Source organism: Xenopus tropicalis, chromosome 1, assembly GCF_000004195.4.
Source record: "Xenopus tropicalis strain Nigerian chromosome 1, UCB_Xtro_10.0, whole genome shotgun sequence".
NCBI lineage: Eukaryota > Metazoa > Chordata > Amphibia > Anura > Pipidae > Xenopus > Xenopus tropicalis.
The window spans coordinates 102,067,743-102,081,312 of NC_030677.2; the positions used below are offsets into that span (position 1 = coordinate 102,067,743).

General features: G+C 38.0%; 1 protein-coding gene across 1 annotated transcript in view; it reads right to left on the reverse strand.

The window, feature by feature from the left end:
• myo1f (myosin IF) overlaps window positions 1–13,570 on the reverse strand; it is a 48,189-nt gene that overhangs the window by 19,022 nt on the left and 15,597 nt on the right. The window contains exons 2-11 of the mRNA XM_002938558.5: window positions 11,125–11,262; window positions 5,124–5,213; window positions 4,789–4,883; window positions 4,249–4,336; window positions 3,717–3,806; window positions 3,084–3,215; window positions 2,803–2,937; window positions 2,547–2,679; window positions 715–911; window positions 475–555 (exon numbers count right to left, since the gene is read on the reverse strand). Of these exons, the coding sequence (XP_002938604.1) occupies window positions 475–555; window positions 715–911; window positions 2,547–2,679; window positions 2,803–2,937; window positions 3,084–3,215; window positions 3,717–3,806; window positions 4,249–4,336; window positions 4,789–4,883; window positions 5,124–5,213; window positions 11,125–11,262 (1,179 nt within the window). The remainder of the gene's footprint in view (window positions 1–474; window positions 556–714; window positions 912–2,546; window positions 2,680–2,802; window positions 2,938–3,083; window positions 3,216–3,716; window positions 3,807–4,248; window positions 4,337–4,788; window positions 4,884–5,123; window positions 5,214–11,124; window positions 11,263–13,570) is intronic.

Genomic DNA, 13,570 nt, shown 5'->3' on the forward strand with positions numbered 1-13,570 from the left:
TAAACATTTTTATCAAGTAAAATACTGATTTCTACGTGTAGACTGCATTAGCGTTCATTGTGCCCTGTATTGACCGGGTAACTACTCTCTTTTAGTTGCTCTCCATGGATCCCTACCCCTTTTTTAGCTTGAGCAACTTAATAGAAATTGTTTATGGGCAGGGGTACTTGAAGCTTATACTCATGTACTCACACTTATGCTCCTACCTACAAAAAGTGCTCTCTTTACCTTAGATTGCAGTGTGCACTACACAGGGGTAAGGGAGCCATTGGGCTGGGTTCCCTAGTGTTCAATCAAGATATGCAGGAAAGGAGAGAGTCAAGGAATGTCCACCCTGTCTCCTGTAAGCAGTGATGGCAGGTTCTGCCAGATTCCTTTCAGGTTTTGCACTTTCCACTTGCACCACCAGTACTGTAAATCACTTCAAGTGTTAATACCTTGAGCTCTATGAAAGATGAGAAAAGAGACTTATACCTGAAATATTTCAAATCCATAGATGTCCAGCACCCCGATGCTGTATTCTTCATAGGGTTTTTGCATGGCCTTATTAATAGACTGGGCAAAAGAAAGTAGATATTAAGCAAAAATATAAATAATAACAACAAGGGGAGCATAATTACAAATGAAAAAACAGTTGCCTTCTTCCTACACATATTTACAAGTTATTTACATACTAAACTGTATGAATTTTATATTTAACTGCTTTTCCCTCACCTCCACCAGGAAGTCAAAGACCCTTGCATAAAGTGCTTTGGATAGAGCATCCCGGGTGTAGGAAGCCTGTTCCACATTTAGGGTGACAGTGATTGATTCAGAACGTCCACCCCATTTGCTGTCCATTTTTCGACTGGTGAGCTTGTCATTAAGACGTCCCTTTTGTACACCCAGCAAGTAGGCTGGAAAATCCAGTACTGAAATGCAGTGACAAAGGCACATGGTGTAAGGCTATTTTTATGAACCACCATGCAAAGAGAAGACAATAACTTATACATCCTATTCATGGGCAGCATTTTTATGTGATATCTTATTAAGCTTAGTTTACTTGCTTTGACTTACAATTTTGCTTCTTGTTCTTCATTTTATAAATTTCCAGAGCTACCTTTCTTATGTTTTTGTCTTATTCCCACTTTATCAGTTATAACTCAAATGTTGAACTGATTATCTGTTATATTCACTGTCTACCCCCAACTTAATCACTAGAGTAGAAGCAGAAAATAGGCCCTCAAATGTTATGAAAATGCATAATGCTTTATTTTTCCTATTCCTTCAAGCCCTGGAAGACATTGACCAAAGTAATCACATTCAGAGGGAATTTGCCTAAAATCTCTATATCTGCTCTATAACCTTCAAAAATCCATCAAAGGGAGTTAAATCTACTGCTGCAAATCCAATACTGGTACAAGCCACTGCAAATGTTGTTGCAGATAACAAGAAACGGAGGTAGAGAAGGGAATGCAGCAAAGCACCATGAGAAAAGAGAGGATGGCAGAGAAGATAAGTGCGAAAGGAGAGACAGAGTGCATAGTAGTTATATACATAGGGTTGAAAAAAGGCCTATCAAGTTCAACCCATCCAAGTAAACCCAGCACACACAAACCTATACTTACCAATCTATACACTCACATACATAAACTATATATACAACCACTAATACTAACTGTAGATATTAGCATCACAATAGCCTTGGATACTATGCTTGTTCAAGAACTCATCCAGGCCCCTCTTAAAGGCATTAACTGAATCTGCCATTACCACATCACTAGGAAGGGCATTCCACAACCTCACTGCCCTCATCGTGAAAAACCACCTACGCTACTTCAAATGAAAGCTCTGTTCCTCTAATCTAAAGGCGTGGCCTCTGGTGCGTTGATTGTTTTTATGGGAAAAAAGAACATCCCCCAACTGCCTATAATCCCCTCTAATGTACTTGTACAGAGTAATCATGTCCCCTCGCAAGCGCCTCTTTTCCAGAGAAAACAACCCCAACCTCGACAGTCTATCCTCATAGCTTAAATCTTCCATCCCCTTAACCAGTTTAGTTGCACGTCTCTGCACTCTCTCCAGCTCATTAATATCCTTCTTAAGGACTGGAGCCCAAAACTGCATAGCATACTGCATGGAGAACAGATGAGGAGGCGAAAGACAAGAATAAGAATGAGTGGAGCAAAAGTAAAGGTGGATAAAGAGAAGGACACAAGAAGTAGGGAGATGAATTTCCCCAATTCCCTGGAATTCCCTTTTACATTCCATATACTTTTCTTGTCCTTAAATGACCTCTTAACAAAATATTTCTTTAGAGAAGCTGACATCTATTGTACAGTAGTAAGGAATATGTTGTCATTTTATAACACCATTTTAGTAATAATGATCATAATGAAATGTGTTCCTAACTAATTCCTTTTATTAATTTATGAGATACTTTGGGTAAAATGGGAAAAAGATAAAAGTTAAATATATATTATAAATGAAAACAGTGCATCTGAACTCTTTATCAAAACATATTTCTCATCAGTTGGAAAACTTGTCGCACTGAAGGCCATACTCACAGTCAGGACATTCTACTTTTGCGTAGTTTCCTTGCTCCTGAAAGCTGATGTTTCCCAAATGCAATATGCCAGCTGATATCTGCAGTACCATTTGCTGCTCTTCTGCAGAAACGCCAATAACCATCATGGCTTCCTGAGTCCAGAACAGACAGGAAGGTCCCATGGAGTGAAAAGAAAATATGTTAAAGACTGGTGTAGAAAGAATACATACTAGTGTATTGTGATTGTGTAGTAAAAATGTTCATAGGCTACACACCAACATTTCATAAAAATCTTTCTTATCATTTGTTCCTTCAACTTTATATGTTTCTGATTGGTTGAGGTAGAAAAAGTAATCTGGCGTCATGATTCCCAGGTTCTGTCGTTGCTCATCAGATGCCCCTTCAATCAACTAGAAAGGCAATTCGAATTTTTGGCATAGGGTTAGTATACTAGAAAAACAGATTTCAACACTTGATTGTACTTGAAAAAAATATGTTTTCTCGTGACAGCATCTATAGCTTTCTTCCACTAGTTTTTTCACCACCAGTCCCTCACCTGGTAGAAGACATGAAAGTTGCGCTCATTTTCATTTTGACTGACCACTCGGGATTTCTCCAGGAGGAAGTTGGAGATTTTGCCTCCATCTGGTTCTCCACCACGACTGAACTGGATCTCAAAATACTTACCCTGAGATAAAATAAGATAGAAGAATGAAATTATGCTTTGAATTTGTTCATATAATTGATGCTGATATATCTTCCTTGGGCTAAGAAGGACATTTTATTCCTTTTATTACTATGTTTGTTATCGTTGATATACCTGAAACTGTAGTTTTTATTATAGCATCTGCTGAATGAATTATTTCTCTTGGATTTGTAGCACACATGTATATTTACTATTAACCTATTAACATTAGCATTACAGGTATGGAATCTGTTATCTAGAAACCATTCAGAAAGCTCCAAATTACGGGATGTCCATTTACCGTATTTTAATCAAATTATAACATTTTTTAATATTGATTTCCTTTTTTATGTAATAAAAAACAATAGCTTGAACTTGATCCCATATGATTAATCCTTATTGGAGACAAAACAATACTTCTGCGAATCTCTACATGTGAAGATGACATTTGTGGAAGATTTTCTTACACACTGATTGTATCTCAACTCCAAATAAAAGACTTACAAATCGGCTGGAATTGTTGTTTCTGACAGTCTTGGCATTGCCAAATGCTTCAAGTAGAGGGTTGGACTGGAGAATTATATCTTTAACATGCTGAAAAACATTGGAATATGGTGAGCAGCACAAGCAGAGGACTCTGTCTTGAACGCTGTTTACGCTCCTGCGCAGTATGTCTTACTGTTTAGTCTTTACTCTTTCATCTTTTTGTCTTCTTCATTGTGTACTACTGCTACTACTATAATATTTCTTGGTTTTGTAGAAAACAGTTCTAACAATACATAGCACGGAGTTAAAGCTGTGAACACCCATTTACGTAAATTTAAAAAAAAAATCCTTATCCTATAGGTCCCTGTTACTGTACCTTGATGGAACCCCACAGCAGTGTTATTGCCTGGTTACAGTTTATTACTGAAAAATATAGGACTTTCTTTGTCTTTGTATCACCATTAGCAGAAAAAACAGATAAAAAGAGGCTTTTGCTAATCCTATGAATGTTAATTCCCTAACTGGCCTGTTAGTGGAGTAAACTGCATACCTGTACTTTGCTCCCTCCCCCAGACACTTTGGATATATATCCCATTATATATTTTGCTGCTACAGTTTTTCCTGCTCCACTTTCTCCACTGAAATGACAAGAAAAACAAAACATTTTTATCTTTCTTATGTTTTTTATTTTTACATATAAGGTTTGTGAACGTATTGATGGTACATGTATAAAACAATACTAATAAGCAAACAGACACATAGTATGCAATTTTGAATTTGAATAACATATAACACAGGTAAAGGAAAAGATGTGTCAATCGAAGGCAACATGCTCCTGTGAGGAACAGGCTGCCTACACACATCATATCTAAAGGAACTCTCATCTTAACCTAATGGGAACCATAGATATTTAGTTAAGAGATGTCAAATGGCCAGAAACTGCTTTAAGTTCAAACCTGTCTGTTCTGAAGGAAATATGAATGGTTGAGGGTTTTCCCAATTACTTAGCTTTCATAATATAGCACAAAACCTCCTTAACGATCTTTGGTGGAACATACCCCATAAATATATTTCTAGAAAAATGACCCACCTGATAATGACACACTGGTTCTCACCATCTATCAACATGTTCCTATACATGTTATCCGTCAGAGCATAGATATGTGGAGGATTCTCATACTGAGCCTGAGAAACATACAAAGCTGCATCAGTCTCATGCAGTACACAAAAAAAAGAGTGAGTATAATGAAAACATGAAGCACAGCTATCAGGGATGCAACTTTTCCACGGTTCAGTTCAAAATTCATCTGAATCCCAACTCTTTATGTTTTACTATAACAAATCCTCATAATATTGTACAGTGGCTCATATAGTACTAGTTTTTCTAAACAATGTTATTTAATAATAAAATTCAGAAATACTTACTGCTCCTTGATATAGTTCAATTTCCCGTTCAGTAAAGTAGGGCATCTGCTTGAATGGATTGACTGAGATTAAGACAGAACCTATATATGTCTGATAGTTTTGTAAAGGAAAATATCAAAATAAAAAGAATAACAAAGCTAAAAGACTATCCCCACCCCGCCCCCCAAAAAACTATACGCATATACAGGTATTAAATCCTTAATGATTTGGACCAGGGGTGTCGAACTCAATCAGAGAAGGGGCCAAAATCTAAAATCCAGCCTAAATCGCGGGCCGAATGGTTTACTGAACAGTCATAAACTGACAACGTTAACCAGAAATGTGAATTTAAAATGAGTGGAACAATCTTTTCCTTAACAGTGCTGTTAACCAACTCACTTAAATTGTCTGCCTTCACCGTCAACTTTTCTTTTCCTGGACATTTTGGGATCAATATTGGCAGTAAAAGATGTAGTTTATTGGAAATCTGCGTTAGAAGGAAAAAGTTGAAAACTGCACAGGGATAGCTTGATTTGGCAGATGGAGTCAGTCAATAAATGCCTGGCTGGGTACAGATAGCATATTCTGATTTTTATGCCTGCACTTTATGCCAGGAACTGGCAGCTTCTGCTGTGTATTTTTTAGCACACCCTCTCCTGTGTATTTTTTAGCACACGCTCTCCTTTGTATTTTTTAGCACACGCTCTCCTTTGTATTTTTTAGCACACGCTCTCCTTTGTATTTTTTAGCACACGCTCTCCTTTGTATTTTTTAGCACACGCTCTCCTGTGTATTTTTTAGCACACCCTCTCCTGTGTACTTTTTAGCACACGCTCTCCTGTGTATTTTTTAGCACACCCTCTCCTGTGTACTTTTTAGTACACGCTCTCCTGTGTATTTTTTAGCACACCCTCTCCTGTGTACTTTTTAGCACACGCTCTCCTGTGTACTTTTTAGCACACGCTCTCCTGTGTACTTTTTAGCACACGCTCTCCTGTGTATTTTTTAGCATACGGCCATACGCTCTCCTGTGTATTTTTTAGCATACGGCCATACGCTCTCCTGTGTATTTTTTAGCACACGCTCTTTAGCACTCGCCTCCTGAATCTCGCGTGACTTGTGGCTTGTGATCTCGCCGGCCGTACTTGCTATCTATTACGCATGCGCATAGATTCTATGCGCATGCGTAATAGATAGCAAGTACGGCCGGCTATGCCATAGATGATTCTACTATGCCATAGCCGGCCGTACTTGCTATCTAATACGCATGCGCATAGATTCTATGCGCATGCGTAATAGATAGCAAGTACGGCCGGCGAGATCGGTGCGGGCCACATTGCAAGGCCTGGCGGGCCGGATTTGGCAAGCCGGCCTTGTGTTTGACACCTGTGTACTATGCCATAGCCGGCCGTACTTGCTATCTAATACGCATGCGCATAGATTCTATGCGCATGCGTAATAGATAGCAAGTACGGCCGGCGAGATCGGTGCGGGCCACATTGCAAGGCCTGGCGGGCCGGATTTGGCACACGGGCCTTGTGTTTGACACCTGTGTATTATGCCATAGCCGGCCGTACTTGCTATCTAATACGCATGCGCATAGATTCTATGCGCATGCGTAATAGATAGCAAGTACGGCCGGCGAGATCGGTGCGGGCCACATTGCAAGGCCTGGCGGGCCGGATTTGGCCCGCGGGCCTTGTGTTTGACGCCTGTGATTTGGACAGTGATCCCCAAACAGTGGCTTGTGAGCAACACTCCCATTGATGTTGCTCCCAGTGGCCTAAAAGTAAGCGGCCATTGTTAAATTCCAAGCTTTAAGGCACATTTTGATATAGATTTACTTCCTGCAGGCTAACAGTCCGTGTTGGGCTACAAAATAGACTTGCTTGTGTGGCTTCCCAACAGCTTTTACTTTTGAGTGGGAATCACAGTAAAAATGTTGAGCAGCCCTGCCCTAAAGTGAAGGGTACACAATTGCCTCCCAGTCACTTTAACAAGGGGGAGTCTCACCCTGAACAGACTTATTTATATATGGTGACTGTTCATCTCTCTTGTACAGCTGGGGCACTTGGGTTACCTTTATGACCAATTGTTAGCAACGTTTCCATCATAAATGTTACAAAAAATTACTTAATTAGACTAAATTAATAAGTTATTAATGGTGTTCCACAGGCTTCTGCTCTGGGGTCACATTTGATGCAATGATCAGATGATCGCAATGATACACAGCAATGTAGAGTGACAGAAGACTGATTTTATTTTTAGCAAAAGGTGGCTTTTGGTATGAACAGTGGAATCTGTGGAACTATCTACCTGAACAGTTTGTCATGGTGGGTCCATTCATTTAAAAAAAAAAGTTTATGCATAATTAGCAAATAAGAAAATTCAAGGCTACTTTGTGGCTCCAGGGATTGGCCCAGCTGCCTTATTGGAAATATTTAGGAAATATTTTGTTCTTCTATTTTGAACACTGAATAAAATGTCTTAAAAAAATCATTATTATGCATTATTACTGCAAATAATATGTAACAAGCAGCTATAAAACACAACTGTTTGTAACATGTAGCTGATATTAGTTATAATGAGCAGACAGATCTTGTCACTGGAGACTGTGTGGTAGCTGGCACCAGACAAGGGGAATGCCAGTGCTGGCTGGCAAGGTGGTTAGGTCCAATTGAAACTGTCAAAAGAACGTATGTATTTGTGTGTGTGACTTACCACTCAGCACAAAGTGTGCTTACTTGCACATCCTGCATCTTAGAGGAAGGAAATTGTGGACTTACTTTTAAATCACTAGTAACAAGTTTGCATAGCAGTTAATATGCACAAAGTAGGGTATTGCAGCTGATCAGAAATGCTCAACTCAATGATATTAAAGGAAAGTAACCCCAGACTGTATATCATTCAGAATGCAAAAGCTGTTGAGTGGTGTGGGACAGTATGCACCAAAGAGCCATAGCTTTGTATATTATGCCTGCCAATGGCAAGTGGTAAGTACAGGGCTACCCTTGTACATGAAAGCACTGCTTTCTTCACCTTGTACCACTCTGTGCAGCTGGCACCTCTAGAATTCATGAATGAGCTTGTCTATTATTTTTTGGTATTAATAAATATCTGTATATGTAGACTATATCTGTATAAGTGCTATATGTAATTTCTTCCACTTCAGGTGACAAAGTTATTAGTAACAGTCCGTAAAACAGGCCACATCTTCCTTCCTCTCTACTTTCTTGTCCATTTAAGGACACTGTTTTAAGACAGACACAAACCACAGCTTCTCTCTTACTTACACACCCACCAAGTCAGAGCATTGACAGCATGTGTATTATCTTACACTGATGCCATTCACAGTCATGGTAATACACATAATTGGGTAATGATGGTGTTGCAGCTTTTTAAAGCAGTTGCTGAGTAAATGAGTGCCAATAGTGACTACTATTGCCAAAGTACCAATTTCATGTTTAGTGGTTTCCCATGCTAGGCAACAAAGTTCACAGTCTGACAGACACTTTCAGATAGTAGCAAATCAGTCTTTACCCCTTACAGCCACTGACATATGTGCAGCTGACCACACATAGAACAATGAAAAGATTTGGCAGCTTAAATGTTTGCCCCAGTGTTAATTGTCAAATGATAATCTTCTTTTTTCATAATGACCTTACCTGTAGTTCTGCAGGTCGATCTCTTGAATTACACAGCCTGACCATCTTTCAAATTGGCCAAACAATAAAATACTGGACTGACCAGTTGAATATACAGGCATGGGATTCTGAACTGGAAATCTGCTATTCAGAGAGCTTTGAAATGTGGGAAATAGACTTCATTTGGATTAAATAATTCTAATTTTAAAAAAATTACTGTTCTCTGTAATAATAAAACAGTACCTTGTAGTTGACCCCAACTTAGATAAAATTAATCCTTGTTGAAAGCAGAACAATCCAGTTGGTTTTAGTTAATGTTTAAATTATTAATTAATACATTTAAGGTATGGAGATCCAAATTATGGAAAGACCCTTATCCTGAAAACCCCAGGACCTGAAGATTTTGGATAACAGGTGCCATACCTGTAGTGAAAGCTGGCCTATCAGTGTTTCTCTGTGGATTCACACCAGAATCTCTAACTTGAGATCCTAAGGCTAATAAAGCATATGCCATAAATCTTCCCACTGCAGTTACCCAAAGCAACCTATATGCAATTAGTTTTACCCAGACAAACAGAAGTTATAAAATGTCTGCAAAAATCTAGTTTTTGACATTGTGGCAATTTAGCACATATATTAGTAAATCATTTTTCAAGTTTCAGAGGCACTAAAAAAATCAAGGTCAAACATCTCCATGACTGAAAATAAATAACTTGTACTCAGATAAGAGAACAAAACAAGTGTGGCATAAATTTGATACCTTAAACAAATAACATGTAGATATATTACAATGCAAGCTTTCTAGACTCTGAAGTTCCTTCTTCTTGACATTTCAAAATACAAGTTTTTTTCCTTCTGATCTACTGGCTAACATATATAGAATCCTTGTTGTTAGAACTGTGGTTGAGAGTGCAATAATCTCACATTGTCATCTCACACCAGCTTTCTTTCTGTATGTCAGAGCAGTTAGATATATTCATTAGAAACAATTAGGTAATAGAACTGCACTTTGTTCCCTCGCTCAATAAAATGCAAATTGGATTTTGTGTCAGTTGACACAACACAGAAAAATTGCTTAATCTTACACTTCCCTTTTAAAATGTAGCTGTCATATTAATACTTTAAAAACTGTTTGTAAAGGTTAATGGTCAGCTATTATGGACACTGAAATCATGCTGCAATGACAAAGCCAATATTCATAATGTGAAAGTTTTATTATACTACCCTGGCTTGTAGGTGGTATAATGCAACATTCACATTTTGAATATCATTTTAGTGGTCATACTAGCTGACCACTTACCTTACAAAAGGTTTTTAAAGTATTGATATTACATCTATTTAATAACCCTGATTTAATGTGGAGCTATCAGAACAGAGGGCATGGAAACTGTGTCCACTTAACACAATGCAAGCTGTGGCAACAACATTGGATGCTAGAAAATCAGCTGTAACTGAGGATTTTTCATGAAAAACACCATACACTGTTTAGGGTTTTTTCTTCCTGAGACAAAAATTATAACATTTTCTCTTTAGCAGATGATTGTATAACTAAACCAGGATATTATTTTAGTCCTTTTAATGTTTTAAATTATTCCTTGATTAAATTATCTGAAACAAATTTAGTCTAGCAAGCAACGCTTCAAAAAGTCTACACACGTATGCATTAATAGCTGTTTGGCAAACAACAGCAATATAACAAGTAATGGACTAGCCCACCCAAGGGTTTTCAATCGAATGAGCTTCCTTATATCAAACTATGACACAGTACAGACACAGTTTCAGTCCCCTTGGGAAAATTTACCAAAGGATAACTAAAAAGTTTCCCACAGGGACTGAAATGTGAGGAAAACACACCTTAACAGTGACAGTAACACAGAAATGTAAGCACTAATTCATATTCATGTACTCTCATTCATTCTCACTCTTAAAATCACAGATTAATCCTCAAACACCTTAGCCTTAACTCTTCCACATATTTTGCCACACTCACACTTCCATTCTTACTGATTCAAATTCACTCACTTAATTTTAACTCTTGTTCTTAATAGAAGTCTACAAACTATATCTATTTCCAGATGAATGGCTAGCACCACTAAGCTGATAAGACATATTAATAAACATTGGACCATTGATAAGTGCAGGGTTAGACCTTTATATGTTTCCAATACTGCCAAACAGAATTGGACTGGACACATACCATATAACATACTGACGGGTGTAAAAGCCAAATCTTGGAGTCAGTGTTTTACAGTATGTTGTACATGACCTGGTCTTTGATGGGTATGAAGAACAATATACAGTTGCCATAAAGGTGCCTCAGTCCTGCCAGACATAGCAGCACTGCTGTAACCATAGTAGATAACATCCGGAAAGGATACAAAAATGTAGTCATCTAAATATCTCTTCTTGAGGTTCTCCACAATAGCATCCTCTGTAATTTTAGATAACAAGACCATATCATCTACGCCACTTTGTTTGACATTCTGGCTTTGCCAGTGGTACCTCTCCTTGCTTCCCTAAAAAAAAAGAATATAGGCTTTGTGTAAAAATAAGCTGGCGTTAAATTCTCTTCATGAACAGTACATGTATACTTAAGGTATATACATTTTGATGTTATAAAGAAGTGATGTGATTCTAGGGATGCACCGAACTAGGGATGCACCGAATCCAGGATTCGGTTAGGTATACGGGCAGGATTTGGGCTTTTTTGGCAGGGTTCGGTTTTGGTCGAATCCAAGGTCCCAGCGAACCGAATCCTAATTATCATAAATTAGCAAAGGTATTTTTGCTGCGCACGCTTCCCCATCCTAATTAGCATATGCTAATTAGGATTCGGATTAGGTTCTGTATTCGACCAAATCTGTCGGGGCGGATTCAGGGGTTCGGTGCATCTCTAGATTCAACATTGATTTTATATTTTGCAATCTGTCTATTAAGTTCTACCCTTCCCTGTGATTCCTCAACTCTATTTAAAGAGTTATCATAAACTCTTGCAAGTGCCTCTCCTAAAGCCAAGACAAACTTAACTTTCACATGGTTTTATTTTTTATTCCCTTTACCAGTTTCTACTATACAGCGCTGCGTACATAAGTAGGGCTTTATAAATAAAGATATACATACATACATACATACCAGTTAAGTTGCATATCTCTGCACTTTTATGAGTTTGTAAATATCCTTCCTAAGGACTGGTGCCCACTACTGTGTTGCATACTCAAACTAAAGTTTTACCAGATATCTATAACGTTTTGAAAGTTATGGTTTTTATTCTTTAGTCAAAGTCTTTTTGTGAAGAGAAAACTTTACTAAATAAAGTCTGACACCAATGTATACATATCAATCTGCAAAGCATCCACATGGACTTGCATGAACAATTTATTGGCATCAGCAAAGAAAGAGACATTACTTGCAATGCCCAGTTGCCTCCACTATCAACAGTGAAACATGTTCCATTTCTAAACACACTTTTTTCTGGTACAGTATTCCTTATTTTAATGTTTTACTCTTACATTTGACTTAACTAAATCAGATCTTTATAGATGCTTAAAACTGCACTGCACACACTTATAGCAATTTAAAATGTATATTATATTTCCAACCTACCACAGATATCAAACTAACAGACCATTAGTTGTCAGACTGAAAATGGCATCCCTTTTTCAATTACGGCCCATATCAACAATTTGTCATTTCTACCTTCTATTGTCCTGTGTGATACAAAATATGCCTATGACTGCAAATATGTGAGTGTTTTGTGGTACAAAACCTGCCCTATGTGTGTACTAATGGACAGATGCAATGATTGAACACACTGAACACAAGGAACAGAAGGGCAAAAACAGAATTTTCCATGCTGGCATTACCATACCCATGAAGTTTCGTTGGCTGGATTAAGAAACTAGTGGTTATTGAGTACAGAACTGTTTGGGTTCATTAAATAAAGGGGCTCTGTAAGAAAATATGCAACAGGTCCCATCGGCCTATCTGTGTCTCTGTAGCACCTTTTTAATCCTCTGTAAAATACAAAGGATCAAAAAAGAGAAAGAAAATTGAAAGAAAAGCTTATGTGACCCGTCACTGTTCTTATCATCACATAGTCAAAAAACAAGAGAAGACTGAATCTTAATATATACTGTATAACTGGTCACATTGGTACAGGGGGCGGGGTGTTTGCTGTCAGTAAGTAATCTGGATCTCTAGTACATTAGCAAAAATGGCCAGTATTTATGGTTCTACTGTTTACCTGACTTAAATGGTTTACAGAATGTAGGTCCAGACTGGGATTAAAAATAGGCCCTGGCATTTCAAGTACACAGAGGCTGAACAGCCCTCACCAACCCACTAAATAGTGACTGTCTATGGCATCTTACAGATTACAAATCCAGGCCTGAGAGAGTTGTTTACTCAATTAACATAGTCCAACCAACCATTGCCATTGTCCTTAGCTTAGCACAAGCCAAATGTTAACATATTGTTAAATCTGTATTAAAAATTTATATTAAAATCTGTATTAAATTTGGTAAACTAAAGCACATGTCTAAATAAATATTATAACTCCTAGCCACCCTCTGGTTACCAGTTAAAAGTGCTTTTTGCAGAGATGAACTGGCGCAGCCCCACATCAGATGACTGAACCAAAACAGTGACCAAGTTTATGGTTTAATATAATGTGGGAACGAGAGTACAATACCACTCCATACAGACAATTATGCAGTTTGGAAGCCTATGGTGAAACCGAAGGCTTATAGGCCCTGGAAAACCTTTCATTATAGTTATACCTTTGCAAGCAGGAGATCAGCTTGCTGCAGTGAGCCATCCTGTGAT